Genomic DNA, 20149 nt, shown 5'->3' with positions numbered 1-20149 from the left:
AAGAGATGGAAGAAACAAGAAAGAAAAGTATAAGATTGATTTAGATGCATCAGTTTGGGCAATCTATCCTGGAGAGAAACTGAATAGCACTTGTGACCTTATCCGAGAGCTAAGTCGATGGATGTTGGGGAGATGACATTCCTATTGACTGGTTGAAGAAAAGCGTAGATCTCCCGTTGCCGTGGACCTGCAAGCACAATGCCGAGCCGAGGAGGGGTTCCCCGGCGATGACCCTCCGATGCTCAAGTAAGATCTCCGGCGGAAAGAAGTAGAGCAAAGAAGAAGCGAAAGCTGTAACTACAATAAAGAAGTGAGCATACATCCGTCGAAGTCTGGGGGTCCTTATATAGAGCTCCCAGAGGTGCGTGCACGCTCCCCGAGGTGTACATGCTCCTCAAAGCATACTTAGAATGAACGTGTCAGAAAAGCGTGCCTAACGCCATACCTTAATAGCACGAGCATATCTCTGACGTGACAATAGAAGCTTCCACCGTACGATTCTCTGTCTGACCATGCCGCCGACCATACCATCTGTCGGCGACACTGATCCCTAAGAAGATATCGTCAGCTGCTTCCTTTGTCCTCCACCGGGTTGAACGGATGAACCACTCAACTAGTGCCTTTTGGGTGACACCATGGCCAGGCCGAGCGGGAGGTCCGCTCGGCCAATCATCCTATTGTCCCGGCTCCGTCTTGCTGAGCGAAGAAACCATATCTGCCAGGCCAAGGCTGCGTCCCCGTTCGACCGAGCGAGGGGGTCGCTCGACCCTCCTTCCTCCCTGTTAGAACCATGCTTGAGTTTTCTGAACGTCGGAAGCTCGGTATCAAGTCGAGCTGTAATGCAGAATCAGACGCACATGCTTGAGCTATGCTTGAGGCAGACTGTCCGCTTGGCCGGATACTCACAACACACATTCACTCGGCAGGATACTCACGGCGTTGATTGTTGACTTTGACCTCCCATATGGCTCAGGACTTTCTACATGACGGGGTCCATCTTACTGCCGGATCAACTTGCAAACTACTTGATTGTAGTGACGACGTGCCAAATTTAACCTTTTTTCGATCGACAAACAACTTTGCACACAATAACCGTTAACTCGATCATGCATAAGTTACCCCTTTGCGCAGAGTCACAAAGGACCTAGAATAAGCCATTAATTTGTAGAGGTTGTACCCGAAAAGTCGAAAACATCAGCTATTCAGACTCACTGGTTGAGAGGCTCTTGGATGCCGAGAAAACTAGTCCTGATCTCGACCTCGGGCAGTTAATGTTTAGGCATGTGTTAGACAGTAACAGAACTGAGCTTGCACGTAAGCCCTGCTTGACATTTCAGGGGAGATTTTATACCTATTTCAAGTGCAACAAACCCTTATTTAGACCATCTGCCACAAACAAATCGAACTATTGAAAACTTATAGTTCTCAAGATCCAAGCCTCCACAATTCTGACTGTCTGATGATGATTTGAATTTGGAACAGAAAAAGTGTCACTGTTAATTTTATTTTTCAAAGTCAAGGATGCAATTAAAGAATGACTTGCTTGTGAAACTCACGAAATTATAATTGCTCAAGAACATACACTTGTTCCACCCAATAATGATTTGTTCATTGTACACACAAACAGTAGGGAAAATGAACTCTACAACTACTGACACATGGTTTAATCACAGAGAAAGCTTCTCATCTTCACCAATTATCAAGTTCAAGCTTTATACAAGTATCTTACAGGTCGCGATAAATATTTTGCACTATCTAAAAGCACCACTATTTGCGACGATTCTACTGTTAAGAAAAGTCAATGGATGCTGAGTCAGCTCTGCCATATCAGCTGAGACAGGCCTACTCACCATGAAAAAGACTAAAATCTCAATCTGAGAAGTAACTTCATGGTAGTGCAATGAAGGTGAAAGATAAAAGTAAAGCCTCAAGTAGAGAAAATAGTCCATGTTAGACTCAAACAGATAATTACAAGATATACCTGTGTTTATTCAATAGCATTAGCTTTTGGAATGCACTCACAAATCTTCAAACGATTTGAAACACTCAAGCAAAAGCATGAATCATGCATGGATGAAACACATGTTTCAGGCAAAAGTTGATTAGGCTAAAACTAAAAGTAATATGTTTCTATGTCAATCTTTTTTGAAGGAAAAAAATGCATCCATTTGTTCGCCTACTATTAAATCGATTGTAATGCATTGCATGCATTGTTTGACATAGTTCTACACCTCATAGTCATATTTCTTGGCAAAATAGGCAACTTGGCTTTACAACTAATTCCAAGCATGCTACAAGTTCTTGAATATTATAGCTCTAAGAATAACTGATTTGTATGCAAGCATTGAAGAAAAAGTTGTTCTCAAGGAACTTACTGTCCTGTTTCTATACACTGATAACAATAATTAGGATAGAGTATCGATCAATTTGCATAATAGCAAGATAACGAAAGGTGCTAAAACCTCTGCCTCTTTCTCGAACAATAAAAGCCTACTTTTCTATTTAAACCAAAATCAGTATTTAAGTTTCCCTTTGAAGTATGTCTTCTACATGACAAATGAATGAGTCGAAATTCAACTACAACCTTGTGTTCCCTTCCAACTCCTTTGCTTGTCAATTTCAGCTTTTTCATTTCTTTGATTCTGCCATGTGGGGAAGTAGTATTACATCACCACCCTTTTTGCAAGTTCTAATCGCAGCCATTGATGCATTTCCCTCACTTCTATAAATTCAAACCTCGTCGACCTCTCTCAGCACCATTTGTTCATTCAAATCTCTCTCCTGAATTCTTCCCCCGAGTTTCTGTTGGCATCCCCCATTTCGAACAATGGCCAACTCTGAGAATTCCATGGTCAGTAGTTCTTCAAGGCTATAATCCACCAAGAGCCAATAAAACTGAAGCATGGGTGTTTTATTAAACTCACTAAGTTGAATTGGGCACTGCAGGAGAAAGAGAGAGTAGAAGACGGCAACATGGTGACTAAAAGCTCTTCCTTTAGCATGGCGAGAAGTGGATACAAAGCTGATCAGTATGACTACACACTTGATGGATCAGTGGACTTCAGAGGCAGGCCTGCAGCCAAGGGCAAGACCGGAGGCTGGGTGGCAGGATCACTTGTGCTAGGTAACTATTTTATCATCGAGTTACAAATTTCAGTCATTAAATCCTGAGGGAAAGGATCATATAAGTAACAGAAACCAATCTGAATAAACTCTTCACTCCTAAAAGATATTGACAGAACGTAGGTGCACAGCTTCTTGATCTATAGTAACCACTCAGATGTGTCTATAATATAAACAGCCATCTAGATGGATTGATCATTCCCATGATTGAAAAGTTAATTCACATGGTGGATGCCAGTCCAGAAATGGCTGTTTAGTTGTGGATGGTCTAAAGGCCCTTTTTGCCTGAATATTTTGTCGACTTTACAGTAGACGCAAGTAATACTTTTCCGGTAGATTTAAGTCTAGTAGATCCTTTCTTGAATTCTTGGTCCTGTTAGTGAAATATATACTAACCTGGCAAACGTAGGAGCATCATATCTTTGGACTTTGGGGTCACTGTCATTGCCACCGTCTGCAACAGAGTCATTTGCCTGTAAAACTGAATAGGATTACATTCCTGAGTGAATATAAAAGTGCACTTTCTTCTTGTAAATTTGATAAGGAACAAAAAAGACAAAGTTGAGTGGTGCATATCTATCATGAAATCTTATCATGGGCACAGGCCAAAAATCTTGAATTGATCATGAGGTTAGGTCAGGCTAGATTTCAGCGATCACGATGGAACCCTACCCACTCACAATTTCTTTTGCTGCATGCATGATGTTTATGCAATTTGCTGACCATATCCATGAAATCTTGATTCAGTGAATCAGGGACTGGCTACCCTTGCGTTCTTTGGGGTCGGAGTCAACCTGGTATTGTTTCTAACAAGAGTTCTGCAGCAGAACAATGCAGAAGCAGCCAACAACGTTAGCAAATGGACAGGCACAGTCTACATCTTCTCCCTGGTAGGTGCCTTCCTCAGCGACTCCTACTGGGGAAGATACAAGACGTGTGCCATTTTCCAAGCCATGTTTGTAATAGTAAGTCACCCAAAAATCTAGGAATTATTTGCAATTATCTCATGGATTCTTTTTCTACAATGCAATGCAGCAGAGACTCACTGAATGATCTTTGGGCTTGCAGGGTTTGGTGCTGCTCTCTTTATCCACACACATGTTTCTTCTGAAACCCACAGGCTGTGGCGATGAGGACTTAAACTGTGCACCTCACTCGAACATTGAGCTGGGGTTCTTCTACCTCTCAGTTTACCTGGTTGCCCTAGGAAATGGAGGGTACCAGCCAAACATAGCCACCTTTGGAGCAGACCAGTTTGACGAGGAGGATTCTGCAGAGGCTCGCTCCAAGATTTCATTCTTCAGCTACTTCTACCTGGCACTTAACCTGGGCTCTCTCTTCTCCAACACATTCTTGGGCTACTTCGAGGACGAGGGCATGTGGGCGCTGGGCTTCTGGGCATCAGCTGGGTCTGCCATGACGGCTCTGATCCTCTTCCTCTGTGGCACGACTAGGTACAGGCACTTCAAGCCGATTGGCAACCCCTTCTTTAGGGTCTGCCAGGTCATTGTGGCTGCATCAAGGAAGTGGAGGGTCAGGCTGCCGTCAAGTGGACAAGATCTCTACGAGGTGGAGGGAAAAAAGATCTCAGACTCAGATGCTAATGGAAGCAGAAAGATATTGCACACTGAAGGGTTCGAGTAAGCTTCTAAACTTCCACTTGAAGTATAATTTTCAGTAACCCTCTCGATTGATCCAAACTTGGCGTTAATTTGCTGATGCAGGTTCTTGGACAGAGCAGCGGTCGTTGATCCAATGAATGACTTCATGGACAAAAAGAATGAATCGAGTGCCCACAATCCATGGCGCCTCTGCCCCGTCACACAAGTCGAAGAGTTCAAGTGCGTGCTTCGACTCCTCCCCATATGGCTGACCACCATCATCTACTCCGTCGTCTTCACGCAGATGGCCTCCCTCTTCGTCGAGCAAGGTGCAGCCATGAACAATGTCGTCGGCAGTTTCCACATTCCTCCCGCGAGCATGTCTGCCTTTGACATCGCCAGCGTCGCACTCTTCATATTCTTCTATCGCAGACTGCTCGCCCCTTTGGTTTCGAGATGGATGAAGGATTCAAAAGGGCTCACGGAGCTGCAGAGGATGGGAGTTGGGCTCGTCATAGCAATTACGGCAATGATTTCAGCCGGAACAGTTGAAGTCTACCGCCTTAAGAATGTGTGCAGCAGCTGCACCGACGACAGTTCTCTGAGTATCCTATGGCAAATCCCTCAGTACATGCTGATAGGGGCCTCCGAGGTGTTCATGTACGTCGGCCAGTTGGAGTTCTTCAATGACCAGGCGCCGGACGGGCTGAAGAGCTTCGGCAGCGCACTCTGCATGACCTCGATATCGCTAGGGAACTACGTGAGCAGTCTCTTGGTGACCATAATCATGGAGATCACCGCGAAAGGCGGTCGACCAGGGTGGATTCCGGTGAACCTGAACAGAGGGCACATGGACAGGTTTTACTTTCTCCTCGCGATCTTGACTGCTGCAGATCTTGTTGTGTTTGCAGCCTGTGCAAGGTGGTACAAGAGCATCAAGTTAGAGGGAAGGTACGAGGATGAAGAAGACAACTACGACGTCTAACTATGATTTAATCGGAAGCTTCGCGGCATTGATTCTTTGATTGATGCAAAGAAAAAGGCCAGAACATTTCTAGTTCGCTAGAAAGACTTAGGAAGAGCTTCGAGCACAGGTTTGGGCATGTTTCTGATACAGAATGTAAAGTGTAAACCCTCTATTTTCTTTATTATGGAAATAATAATAATAATGATATCGTTATGTAAAATCTAAGTCGTCTTCCACTTGTTACCGGATGTTGAACAACCGTTGGATTTCTACGAAGAAATCCGGATGGACGGTCCTGATGGAATTTTGTTAAGGTTAATTTAGAAATAAATTATTTTATCTGCGAGTCTGGGTCAACTCGGAGACGCGGTGGTTTCTTCCACAGTTGGCATCGCGAAGTCTTCTTCTACCCGGAGGAAATCCATCGGCAGCGCTTCTTCTTCTTCCCCTGGATCTCCTCTAGTGCCGTCGACGCTCCCGTTCTCTTCTGAATTCGATCGGCAAGGTTTCTCTTTTTCATTTCTCGTTAGATCCGTTCGGAATTCTAAGCTTTTCGGTCCAATCTCGTATCGATGCTTGATTTTGTATCTTGATTAGTGTTACTTTATGTGTGTTCTCAATCGAGTATGGATTTTGCATTCTGTCTCTCGATTTATTGGTTGGAATTTGATTCGTAGCGTTTTCAGCGCTTCGGTGGTATTTGGTCTTCTGATCTGCCTAGTGAAAAATGCAGTCTTTGAATTTGATCGCAGGTTTTGAAAGCATTGGGGAACTCAATGGAGCCTTTTTTGATCTTTTTGAGGCTTTCGTGCTTCATCAACCTTGCTTTCTTGATCTCGCTTCTGAAACTGGCGCCGGTCGATGCGTTTTACCTGCCCGGGAGTTATATGCGTACGTACTCAAAAGAAGAAATGATATCTCCGAAAGTGAATTCTCTCACTTCTTTTGAGACGGAGATCCCTTTTACCTACTACAGTCTTCCCTACTGCCCACCGGAGGGAGGGATCAAGAAGAGCGCGGAGAATTTGGGCGAACTTCTTATGGGAGATCAGATCGATAACTCTCCCTACCAGTTCCATGTCAATGTCAACGAATCCTTTTACCTCTGCACGACAAAGCCACTCACTGTGGAGGAGGCGAAGCTCCTGAAGCAGAGGACGCACGAATTGTATCAGGTGAACATGATTCTCGACAACCTTCCTGTTAGGAGATTTATCGAACACAACGGCGTCACCTTTGCAACGACAGGGTTTCCGGTTGGTTTCACAATGACTGAAGATTACATCATCAATCACTTGAAGTTTAAGGTCCTTCTGCACGAGTATGAAGGCGTGAAGGTGATTGACACGGGTGATGAGGGCATGGCCGTGGTTACACAAACTGAAAAGAAAACTCTGTCTGGATATGAGATTGTAGGATTTGAAGTTATTCCTTGCAGTGTGAAACATGACATAGCTGCCATGTCGAAGCTTAAAATGTACGACAAAACTAAAACTATCGACTGCCCAGTAGAGCTCGATAAGTCTCAACCTATCAGGGAGAAGGAACAGATCTCATTCACCTATGAAGTTTCATTCGTGAAAAGTGATATCAGATGGCCTTCTAGGTGGGATGCTTATCTTAAGATGGATGGCGCCAAAGTTCATTGGTATTCGATAATGAACTCTCTGGTGGTCATATTCTTTCTGGCCGGAATAGTCTTTGTAATCTTTCTGAGGACCGTGAGGAGGGACCTTACTAGATACGAAGAACTGGATCAAGAGTCTCAAGCTCAGATGAACGAAGAGTTGTCCGGCTGGAAACTAGTCGTCGGCGATGTCTTCAGGGAGCCAACTTCCCCGAAGATGCTCTGCGTTATGGTTGGCGATGGAGTGCAAATCACAGGCATGACCGTGGTGACGATTGTGTTTGCTGCTCTGGGGTTCATGTCCCCTGCTTCACGAGGCATGCTGTTGACGGGGATGATCATGTTCTATCTATTCCTCGGAATTGCTTCTGGATACGTCGGAATCAGGCTATGGCGGACCATCAAAGGCGGGTCAGAAGGGTGGAGGTCCGTGTCGTGGTCAATCGCTTGCTTCTTCCCCGGGATCGCGTTTCTCGTTCTCACTGTTTTGAACTTCATGCTGTGGGGGAGCAACAGCACCGGCGCTCTCCCGTTCTCAACGTTTTTCCTTCTGCTGTCCTTGTGGTTCTTCATCTCGGTGCCGCTCACCCTTTTGGGCGGCTTCCTAGCCACTCGAGCCGAGCACATTCAGTTCCCCGTGCGAACGAATCAGATCGCGAGGGAAATTCCGGCGAGGAAGTTCCCTTCGTGGCTCCTCGTCCTCGGCGCCGGAACTCTACCCTTCGGCACGCTCTTCATCGAGTTATTTTTCATACTCTCCAGCATATGGCTGGGGAGGTTCTACTATGTCTTCGGCTTCTTGCTCGTAGTTCTTGTCTTGCTGATCGTCGTCTGCGCTGAAGTTTCAGTCATCCTGACTTACATGAACCTGTGCGTCGAGGATTGGCAATGGTGGTGGAAAGCTTTTTTTGCTTCTGGATCAGTTGCCTTGTACGTGTTCTTGTACTCCATCAACTACCTGGTGTTTCAGCTTAGCAGTTTGAGCGGGTCTGTTTCAGCAATGCTCTACCTTGGCTACTCACTGATCATGGCGCTTGCGATCATGTTATCGACAGGGACGATTGGATTTCTGGTCTCGCTTTACTTTGTTCACTATCTTTTCTCGTCAGTGAAGATCGACTAGAGGTTTAGTCCCTTGATTTCAGATATGATATATTATCATAGGTTTAGTCACAATACTTGCCACTACTTCAAAGTTGTAGCGAACTCCGTCCTTAATTTCACTGTTGTCTTTTTTTTGTTCTTATATTACAGAAACTTATATAACTAAGATGTTTAGTTTTTATTTTGTTTTTTCTTGTTTGCTACTGGGTTGTTTATTTATATTCTTCTATAGCAATAGCTTCCATCTTATATGTAGAGAGATAAATGACAACCAAATGTTATATGGCTAAAGGGTGGAGCACCCCAGGATGATTATTTATGATTCTTGAAAAAAAATGATTAATCAGGTTGGATAACATCGAGCTTGGGGTGATCGGTTCGGCCCGATGAAAATTTCCCACCGACCATCAGGGTAAATTGAGAAGCGCTCGCAGCGGGTAACCAGGAGCCCAACATCCTTTAGTTACGTGTCCCATTTGGAGAAAAAATTCCTACAAATACGTCATAGTTGTGACTCAAATAACGGATGTCTGGATGACAACATGGATACCTTGCCTTTGCACCATGACCCTAGTGGCTTTTATTTATGATTCTTGGGGTCATAGTTGAAGGTGCACAACAAAAATTAAATTTTGTAAATTTATGATAGAGGTAGCCAGGCAATTGTGTGGACCCCAAGCGCTTAGACTTCAATCCAGGCGCCCTCAATCCAAATGCCTGGATTCAAACAAAAAGTATTTTTTTTTTGTTTATTCTTTTGAGGTATATTATATATATTTAGAGTTCAAAATTTTAGAATTTATGAGCTAGATTATAATGAATTTTGTTGATACAGCGAGGTCGGCAAGAGGCTGGTGAATTATTTGTTAAAAATAAAGTGAATCTTTCTTGTTTTTTCAACTCTAGTTAATAGCACAAGTATACTAAACAGAATAATAAAATTGAACAAAAAGTAAGAGGACAATTTATTTACTTGGTTATAACCTAGGTGGTTATTAATCCAAGGCGATGAAGAAAGCTCCACTAGAAAAACTCCTTTGTTGAAGACGGAATAGCCTCTTATAGACGTTTACAGCTCACCAAATGACTAGGAAGTGAATACAAGACTTGTAGTTTAGTTGTTGTATTTTTCCTAGGTCCAAAGGTCTTTTTATAACCCCTGAAAAAATCTTATCCCTGCTGGTGCAATATTCCCTAGGTCAAGGTTAACCTAGTTGACTGAGCTTGAATTGGGTCAAGCTCGAGTCTTGATGTTTGGGTTTCGATGTTTAACAATACATGGAGACAAGACATGGAGATTGCAGGTGCAATTGTTCATGTGGTGAGATTGTGAAGGAGTGTCAAGTAGGTCAAGGTTAACTGGATACTTGACTGGAAAATCCTGGTGTCACGCCCCCAGAAGAGTCCCTGTCCGAGAAAATTTCGACAGCATCTCCCCTATACGGCGGACAATCAAAAATTTTCTACAAGCACTAAATACTCAGCCACAGGCGGCTGGAATCATAACAATAATAAAAATCAATCACCACGCAGTTTATATATAAATTCAGCCTCTAGCTGACACAACCACGCAGTAATAATACTCTGACTCAAAAACCACCATACTCAACTACACTCGTAAAGCTCAAAACCGACGAACTCACCTCTTCTACCAACCAGGCAGGCATGTAGTAGAATAAAAACCAAATCCAAATCCATCGATATAATAAAATCTATATCATGTCCATAAGCAACTAAATCCAGAACATAACGAGTTCAAACAGTCTAGAACAGAAAGAAACCAAAGAAAACCAAACATATCCTGGAGGTCTGCAGGACCAGCACTACGTGCAGTGGGGACTAGCGACTGGAACTCCCTCCTGACAGCATCAACCTGAAAATATCAACAATGGAGGCGGGGTGAGTCCAACACTCAGCAGGTACAGTTGATATGCAAAGTAAAGAAACAACACCTAGCACTAATCATGCGTACAGTCTCCGATAAGAAAGATAAAAATGCATCTGAAGTAAACAGGAGAATCTGTACTAACCAGGTCCCGAGTATAAGGTCAAACAGTCCGAGTGGTATAGGAATCCTGATGCATGTCAAACATAGGTATCCAAACAATATGCGGCATATAAATGCAGCAACCACAAACACAAGCAATAAATGCATCATGCATATGATGCCAATGATGCGCCTGGTCACCGACGCCAGTCGATCATCTCACACACATAGTGAGGCCGAGTGGGTAGGGCAGTGACAACCGTGCACTCTGTCGTCACTACTCCCGATGAGTGACCGAGTGGACGGATGATGTTGTGAGTACACCTATCCTCCTACCCCAAATCATAGATGGGGAGCGCAATGCTCTCAACTCCGGGTACACGAAGACGGGGACGGCGTGATAACACACTGCGTCACACTACCCATGAGCGACCAACGGTGCCTAACAGAGTCCCCGCTGCAACACACTCCCGAATCGACCACTAACCCATGAGTGGTGGTGTGTGAAGATATGTAATCGGCGATGTGCTCAACAATAATGGAGCGGACTATCGACAGAGATGCAATCATGCAAATGGTGCATGGCACTAACCACAAGAATATCCTGACCTAATCCACATATATATAAAAATGCATCATAGGTCAACGAATCCAAAACAATCCAAAGGTATACAGAAGGTATAAAACCTAGGTCCTGAACATGGTCAAGCATGGCATATCACTACCCCTATAAGCATGTATAAACAGGTAAAATATACCTGAGATGCAAAACCAATCAATCAATCAAGCATGTAAGATTTGGGTAGTGATTAACCGAAACAGATAAGAAACACAATTAATGCAACATGTTAATTTAATTACTAAGCATATCAAATGACATAAGTCAAAAGTACCCGCCTCCGAAAATAGAAAGGTCCAATCTGACTCCGAGATACTCATCTCGCGTCAAGGTCCTGTAATATTTATAGTTTACAGGTTTAGCTAATTTCATATAAATAAAATAGCTAAATCAAATCCACGAGAAGCTAACATAAATCCAACAATTAACTAGGGTTAATTTACCTTAACCCTAATCATACCATCAGACCAATTCCACACCTAATCCATTTTCACATAACAACTTAAACTTAAACTTAATAAATTTCTGTACTATTCATTTTTATCCTTTCCTAGCTTCAATTATGTGTACGCTACAATAAGAGAAACAAATTCTCTGTCCCTTACCTCAACCTCACAGCAACTGTAGCTCCACGGCTAAGGATGGTTACTGTTGGAAAGTGTAGCTGCTGTTGGAACCCCGATCCTCAACCAGCGCAATGAACCTACAATTACAGATCACTATACGTAACTAGCATGATCTTCCACCCAACACAAATGCTGCTCACAACACAACACGAATCAAAGCACAAAACCAAACACCAAACCTTAAACCCTTACCTTCAAGATTGCTGGAAATCAGAGAGTAATGAAATTAAGGATCGGTCACTGATACTAGGGCACAGAGGCAGCGGCACGTAGAGGAAGGACTAGGACTCACAGAAGGACGGCGATGTCGCGAGCCGAGGGAGGAGGAAATTGGCTGGCTGAACCCAACCTAGGGCCGGCAGCAGCGCAGAGGGAAGGAAGAGCGGCAGTGTCGAAGAGGAGACCGGCTGGTGGCACTGTTTCGTGCGACGCCGGATACTAGCTAGGGCACAGGGGACAGAAGAGGGGATAGGCTCGGTGTCGGCAGTGCTCGGGCACAAGGGAAACACCGGGGTCGCGATCGGGAACCGAGAGCCGGCGGCTCGGGTGCTGGCGGCTAGGCACAGAATCAGTGAGGAAGAAAAGGAAATGGGTGGCGGCGAGGAAGAAAGGCTCGGCTTCACCGAGAAGAGGAGAAGATAAAGAGAGGAACCGCCGTGGCCGGCGGTTAGGGCACCGAAGGAGAAGGCACGCGGCGGCGTCGGGGAGAAGAAGGAAGGGTGCGGGGACGGCTCGGGTTCGGCGACAAAAGCAAAGGAAAAAGAAATAAGAAAATAAAAGGAAAAGAATATATATATATAATCTTTTCCTCGCTTAAATCGGGTAGCCTAAACAGGCTTTTTTTTCCGGGCCTCGTTTTTATCCCCGTGAACTTATCCGTACGAGCTCCGAAAAATTCCCGAAAAATTTCCAAAAATTCTGAAAAATTCCCTTAATCATATTCTTTTATTTTCGGTATTTTACATTCTCCCCCACTTATAAAAAATTTGGTCCCCAAATTTCGTTATCTACTATCAGCAAGTACTAACAACAGATATAGAGTATAAATGCTGAACGGTAAATAAATCACATACCTCAAGTGAAAAGATGAGGATATCGAGCTCGGATAGTGTCCTCGAGCTCCCAAGTAGCATCCTCGTCCGAATGATGCTGCCATCCGACTTTAACCAGCCGGATGGTCTTGTTCCGCAACTGACGCTCCTTCCGGTCGAGAATCCGTACCGGAACCTCCTCATAGGTAATGTCAGGCTGAACTGGAACTGGGATATCTGCCAGCACATGCGTCGGATCGGGTACATATCTTCTCAGCATGGATACATGAAATACATCGTGCACGCCTGACAGGGATGATGGTAGTGCCAGTCGGTAAGCTACTGCTCCGATCCTCTCCAAGATCTCGAAGGGACCAATGTACCGCGGAGCTAGCTTACCTCTGAGGCCAAATCTCTTCACCCCTTTCGTGGGTGAAACTCGTAGAAATACATGGTCGCCAACAGAGAACTCTAGTGGTCTGCGTCTCCGATCAACATAACTCTTCTGGCGATCCTGCGCCTCTGACATCCTCCGTCTGATAGTACGGACCAACTCTGCATCCTGCTGAACTCTATGAGGTCCCAACAACTGAGCCTCTCCAACCTCATCCCAAAGGACGGGTGTCCGACAAGGTCTACCATACAACGCCTCAAACGGTGCCATCCGGATAGCCGAATGGAAGTCGTTGTTGTAGGCAAACTCTACTAGCTGCAGATGGTCCTCCCAACCGCCTCGAAATCCATAACACATGACCTCCAGGTCCTCTAAAGTCTGAATGGTCCGCTCGACTGCCCATCTGTCTGTGGATGGAAAGTCGTATTGAAAGAGCTGGGTGCCCAAGGCCCGCTGCAGACTCTGCCGTAAACGAGGCGTGAACCGTGGATCTCTATCCAAATGATACTCAATGGAACATCATGTAGTCTGATAATCTCGGCAATACAGATCCGCCAATCGATCCAGGGAATCAGTCCTCCGAATCGCTACTGATTTGGTTAATCGATCAACGATTACCCAAATCGCGTCATGGCCTCGTCGTGTCCTCGGCAACCCTACCACAAAGTCCATGGTAATGTGATCCCACTTCCACTCAGGAATAGGAATCCGCTGAAGTAATCCTGCAGGTCTCTGGTGTTCAGCCTTCACCTGCTGACAAACAAGACATCTAGCTACGAAATTCGCGATGTCTTTCTTCATACCGTTCCACCAATAGGAACGTCTTAAGTCTCGATACATACGGGTCCCGCCTGGATGGATCGTAAATCGAGAACGATGTGCCTCCTGAAGTAGCTCCTGTAAGACCGGATGAGACTGAGGTACGCATAATCTGTCTCGGAAGTATATAATACCCTCCTCGTCTCGTGTAAACTCGGTCTGCTGCCCGGAAGCTATCTGACTGCCAATAAACTGCAAATGCTGATCACTGGCCTGGGCCTCTCGGATCTTCGTCCTGATCGACGACTGAGCAACCATGGTAACCAGAATACCCTGCTCTGTCGGTCCCTGCTCCTCAAGATCTAACTCCGAGAAACTCTGAATCAAATCCGTAACCGAAATCCGGTGGCAAGCCAAAGTCCCTCTGGACTTCCTGCTGAGTGCATCTGCAACCACATTAGCTTTCCCTGGGTGATAGCTAATGGTACAATCGTAGTCCTTCAGGAACTCCATCCATCTCCTTTGTCGAAGATTAAGCTCCTTCTGAGTGAAAATATATTTGAGACTCTTATGATCAGTGAGAATCTCAAATGTGATAACGTATAAATGATGTCGCCATAGCTTCAGAGCAAAGATGATGGCAGCTAACTCCAGGTCATGAACTGGGTAGTTCTTCTCATGCTTCTTCAGCTGACGAGAAGCATAAGAGACTACTCTGCCGTGCTGCATCAGAACAGCGCCCAAACCCTGAAGAGATGCGTCGGTGTAAAGTACAAATCCATCCTCTCCAGAAGGTAAAACCAAAACTGGAGCCGACACTAATCTCCGCTTCAGCTCCTGAAAGCTTGTCTCGCAATCCTCGGACCATGTAAACTTCACGCCTTTCCTGGTAAGACGTGTCAACGGCATAGCAATACGCGAGAATCCCTCGACAAAACGTCGGTAATATCCGGCCAATCCCAGAAAACTGCGGATCTCCTGAACTGACTTCGGCTGCTCCCAACCGGTGACAGCCTCGATCTTCTGAGGATCAACTGAAATACCTCTGCTAGAAACCACGTGTCCCAGAAAACCGACTGAGGATAGCCAGAATGCACACTTGCTGAACTTCGCGTACAGCTGATGTCGTCGAAGAATCTCCAAGACTGTGCGAAGATGCTGTGCATGCTCCTCCTCCGAACGAGAGTAAACCAATATGTCATCAATGAAAACGATAACAAACTGATCCAGATACTCCAGAAAGATGCGGTTCATCAAATCCATAAACACCGCTGGAGCATTGGTAAGCCCAAATGGCATTACCAAAAACTCATAATGACCGTATCTGGTACGGAAAGCTGTCTTCTGAATATCTGAGTCTCTGACTCTCAGCTGATGATATCCAGATCGCAGATCAATCTTAGAATACACTGATGTACCTCTGAGCTGATCAAACAAATCCTCAATCTGTGGTAATGGATATTTATTTCTGATGGTAACTGCATTCAGCTGCCTGTAGTCAATACACAACCTCATAGAACCATCCTTTTTCTTGACAAACAGAACTGGAGAACCCCATGGTGAAACACTAGGGCGAATAAATCCCCTGTCTAAAAGCTCCTGGAGTTGAACCTTCAGCTCGTTCAACTCTTTTGGTGCCATACGATACAGAGCTTTCGATGTCGGCGTGGTTCCCGGAATCAGCTCAATAGCGAACTCCACCGCCTTCGGGAGGCAAACCAGTAGCTCCTGAAATACATCCGGTACTCCGGACTACAGAACATCGAGAGTCGCGAACTACTACCGCCCCGATCGATCAACGATAACAGAAACCATGACACCGTGAGACAGCTACCAATCGTCGAAATAATCAAGATGCCGCTCGATGCTGAAACTCCACGAGGTTGGTTCGAGGCCAAGGTGACCACCCTCGCGGCAATCAACGGTAGCATGATACATCGACAACCAATCCATGCCAAGTATGACATCAAACTCGACCATCTCCAATACTAGAAGATCTACCGTAAGTATCATGTTGCCAAAGTCTAACGGGCAACCTCTGATCTCCTGGGTGACGTCTAAAGTATCACCGGACGGTAGGGAGACAGTCAATCGCCGCAACCTAACAGAGGTAATCTACCAATCTCCCGCATAAAGGTACGGGATATAAAAGAGTGCGAACTACCAATATCAATCAAAATATCAGCGGAGAATGCATAAATGGAAATCATACCGTGAAAAATGGATCCGTCGGCTCGCTGCGCATCCTCCCTGGTAATCGCATGAACTCGTCCAGTCTCTGGCGGAGGAGGAGGTAATGCCGCCAAGCGCCATCGAGGCGCGGACTATGTGCGATAAGACCGAGAGGATGGTGACCGATCTAACCGAGTCTCGCTGAGCATAAGGTCTGGAGCAAAACTCTAGGGTGCTACTGAAGCACTGGAGTACTCCTGTCCAAGCATGCCAAATGCCGCGGATGCATGCTGACGATGTGAAGATTGGGCTTTCGCCCTCCTCGATATGCCCCGATCGACTAGACTGCCCTCCGACCGACCCTCCGGAGCCGAGCCTTCGTGACAATCTCGGCTCAGGCTGCTTGCAATAAAAGCAACCGATCCCCAGAGCAAGTCGGGTGAGGTGATCTCGGATCCACATCAAACAATGAGTATCACCGGAAGGTGGTTGCTTGAGAAAATCGGGAACGTCCAAGAAGACCGCCCGATTGAGGCTCACGAGACGCCTGTACCGACCGACTGCCTCAGGACTACTCGAGGCGTCCCGCTCGAGTCTGCTGGACTCGCTCAAGTCGACCAGTATGCTTTCTTTTCCTGTCCGGATATGCTGTGAGCTAACTCTATCATCAAAGCTCGATTCAATGCATCAGAGTAAGATGTAATCCCTAATCCGGCAAATGTACATGCAGATAACCATCCAATCCCTGTATAAACTGTATTGTCCTCCGCAACTAACTCGACAAAACTGAGCCAACCGGAGGAATTCAGATTATACTCGGTCATCGAGCGGTTATTCGCCTCGGACTCATAAAATCCGTCGTGAGACATCCGATAGATGGAAAGAACGGCTCAAAAGCCTCTCAACTCGGTCCATGTGACGCTCCACCAATAATAGAATCGAGTAACCCACCGGCATTAGCTTCATCCGTAAATGGTAAGCGGCCACTGCTTTCTCCCACTCGAGCAAGCCATATAGAAGAAAGTCTGCTCCATAGTCTCTATCCATGACAGAGCCATACTCGGATCGAGATCTCCGTGGAAAAGAGTGAAACGAGTCTTCATCGACTCAGCCAGTGCTAGAATCCTAGCTCGTGCTGCAACAATATCGGTGAGGTGTGCGGAAACACTGGAGCCGATACTACAGGTGGTACCGCTGAATAAACCGGAGGAGGAACTCCCAGTGCTGCTATATAAGCTAAGTCGGTGGTACTGCCTGGGGAACAAAAGTGGTGGCAACCGGAGGTACGGTAGGAAAAGGTACTGGATGTGGAGCAGCTGCTGCTGGGTACAGGTGCCCCTGGTATAGGATACACTGTAGATCCAATTGGTGGTGGCACTGAATACGCCGTAGACTGCGCTGGAGCAGATGTTGGGTACACCAATGGTACCCCTGATGGTACTGTAAACCGGGTAGGCATGGATACCGTCGGTGTGGCCAAAATAGGTATCTCTACAGGAGCTATCGGGATTTGAGAGCCCGATGCTCCCGCTGCATCCTGAGTCTGTCCCTGACTGACAGGCTCAGTGAGCATCTCTGGCATATCCAGAGATCCCGTGGTCCTCGCACGTGGTCGTCCAGCACCACGTCTCGCAGCAATACGAGTAGATCGTCTCATATCTGTTAAATTAAATTACAGATATCAATATCAATATAACCAACATAAAATAACAACATACCTATTTGTTGTCTGGAGATTTGCCGTCCAGTCTCCCAATTTGACCTCAAAATTCGAACGTACATATCGCCGAAAAAACCAAACGAAAATCCAAACATAACCATATCGAAAATCCGATAATGCCCGGTTTGACTCGTAAACTGGCTAACCCAAATATCCGTAATACCAACATCGTATCCGATAAATCTCCGAACACCAAAAGGTGTATCATAACCCGCTCGAAACCAAATAAATTGGTATCAGATAAATCGAAAATCCAAAATACGAAACAAAAGATCGTAAAATTTGCTCCGATACCACTAAATTGTCACGCCCCGAGAGTAGTCTCTGCATGTACGGCGGACAATCAAAATTTTCTACAAGCACTAAATACTCAGCCACAGGCGGCTGGAATCATAACAATAATAAAAATCAATAACCACGCAGTTTATATATAAATTCAGCCTCTGGCTGACACAACCACGCAGTAATAATACCCTGACTCAAAAACCACCCTACTCAACTACACTCGTAAAGCCCAAAACCGACGAACTCACCTCTTCTGCCAACCAGGCAGGCATGTAGTAGAATAAAAACCAAATCCAAATCCATCGATATAATAAAATCTATATCATGTCCATAAGCAACTAAATCCAGAACATAACGAGTTCAAACAGTCTAGAACAGAAAGAAACCAAAGAAAACCAAACATATCCTGGAGGGACCCAGCACTACGTGCAGTGGGGACTAGCGACTGGAACTCCCTCCTGACAGCATCAACCTGAAAATATCAACAATGGAGGCGGGGTGAGTCCAACACTCAGCAGGTACAATTGATATGCAAAGTAAAGAAACAACACCTAGCACTAATCATGCGTACAGTCTCCTGATAAGAAAGATAAAAATGCATCTGAAGTAAACAGGAGAATGCTGTACTAACCAGGTCCTGAGTATAAGGTCAAACAGTCCGAGTGGTATAGGAATCCTGTATGCATGTCAAACATAGGTATCCAAACAATATGCAGCATATAAATGCAGCAAGCACAAACACAAGCAATAAATGCATCATGCATATGATGCCAATGATGCGTCCTGGTCACCCCTGACGCCAGTCGATCATCTCACACACATAGTGAGGCCGAGTGGGTAGGGCTGTGACAACCGTGCACTCTGTCGTCACTACTCCTGATGAGTGACCGAGTGGACGGGATGCTGTCGGAGTACACCTATCCTCCTACCCCAAATCATAAATGGGGGAGCGCAATGCTCTCAACTCCCGGTACACGATGACGGGGAGGAATCCCTGCCGGATAACACGTTGTGTCACACTACCCATGAGCGGACCAACGGTGCCTAACAGAGTCCCTGCTGCAACACACTCTGCCTGAATCGACCACTAACCCATGAGTGGTGGTGTGTGCAGATCCATGTAACTAGCGATGTGCTCAACAATAATGGAGCGGACTATCGCACAGCATGCAATCATGCAAATGGTGCATGGCACTAACCACAAGAATATCCTGACCTAATCCACATATATATAAAAATGCATCATAGGTCAACGAATCCAAAACAATCCAAAGGTATACAGAAGGTATAAAACCTAGGTCCTGAACATGGTCAAGCATGGCATATCACTACCCCTATAAGCATGTATAAACAGGTAAAATATACCTGAGATGCAAAACCAATCAATCAATCAAGCATGTAAGATTTGGGTAGTGATTAACCGAAACAGATAAGAAACACAATTAATGCAACATGTTAATTTAATTACTAAGCATATCAAATGACATAAGTCAAAAGTACCCGCCTCCGAAAATAGAAAGGTCCAATCTGACTCCGAGATACTCATCTCGCGTCAAGGTCCTGTAATATTTATAGTTTACAGGTTTAGCTAATTTCATATAGATAAAATAGCTAAATCAAATCCACGAGAAGCTAACATAAATCCAACAATTAACTAGGGTTAATTTACCTTAACCCTAATCATACCATCAGACCAATTCCACACCTAATCCATTTTCACATAACAACTTAAACTTAAACTTAATAAATTTCTGTACTATTCATTTTTATCCTTTCCTAGCTTCAATTATGTGTACGCTACAATAAGAGAAACAAATTCTCTGTCCCTTACCTCAACCTCACAGCAACTGTAGCTCCACGGCTAAGGATGGTTACTGTTGGAAAGTGTAGCTGCTGTTGGAACCCCGATCCTCAACCAGCGCAATGAACCTACAATTACAGATCACTATACGTAACTAGCATGATCTTCCACCCAACACAAATGCTGCTCACAACACAACACGAATCAAAGCACAAAACCAAACACCAAACCTTAAACCCTTACCTTCAAGATTGCTGGAAATCAGAGAGTAATGAAATTAAGGATCGGTCACTGATACTAGGGCACAGAGGCAGCGGCACGTAGAGGAAGGAC

General features: G+C 45.2%; 2 protein-coding genes and 1 long non-coding RNA gene across 4 annotated transcripts; 2 read left to right on the top strand and 1 right to left on the bottom strand.

Moving 5' to 3' along the window:
- Positions 1 to 2344: 2344 nt before the first annotated feature.
- Positions 2345 to 4296, bottom strand: LOC122051596. Its single transcript, XR_006131463.1, has 3 exons — positions 4170 to 4296; positions 3520 to 3941; positions 2345 to 3167 (listed from the first exon to the last, which is right to left on the bottom strand). It is a non-coding gene; the product is annotated as an uncharacterized LOC122051596 (long non-coding RNA).
- On the top strand, positions 2693 to 5796 carry LOC122051595 (protein NRT1/ PTR FAMILY 7.2-like). The gene is made up of 5 exons (XM_042612793.1): positions 2693 to 2851; positions 2947 to 3124; positions 3871 to 4088; positions 4192 to 4763; positions 4848 to 5796. Exons 1-5 carry the CDS (start codon positions 2828 to 2830, stop codon positions 5707 to 5709), a joined length of 1854 nt encoding a protein of 617 aa, XP_042468727.1. The 5' UTR covers positions 2693 to 2827; the 3' UTR covers positions 5710 to 5796.
- A 227-nt stretch (positions 5797 to 6023) lies between these two features.
- Positions 6024 to 8606, top strand: LOC122051594 (transmembrane 9 superfamily member 12-like). Of its 2 annotated transcripts, none has more exons than XM_042612792.1 (2): positions 6024 to 6196; positions 6425 to 8606. In XM_042612792.1, the coding sequence occupies exon 2, from the start codon at positions 6468 to 6470 to the stop codon at positions 8439 to 8441; it is 1974 nt and encodes a 657-aa protein (XP_042468726.1). In that variant the 5' UTR covers positions 6024 to 6196; positions 6425 to 6467; the 3' UTR covers positions 8442 to 8606. The 2 variants fall into 2 exon arrangements, with proteins under 2 accessions (XP_042468726.1, XP_042468725.1); XM_042612791.1 differs by having other exon boundaries at positions 6026 to 6196; positions 6444 to 8606.
- The last annotated feature ends 11543 nt before the right edge of the window (positions 8607 to 20149 follow it).

This window comes from Zingiber officinale, chromosome 3A (genome assembly GCF_018446385.1).
Source record: "Zingiber officinale cultivar Zhangliang chromosome 3A, Zo_v1.1, whole genome shotgun sequence".
In the NCBI taxonomy this organism is placed as follows: Eukaryota; Viridiplantae; Streptophyta; class Magnoliopsida; order Zingiberales; family Zingiberaceae; genus Zingiber; species Zingiber officinale.
The sequence above is the reverse complement of the archived record's forward strand: the minus strand, read 5'-3'. Positions and strand labels throughout refer to the sequence as shown.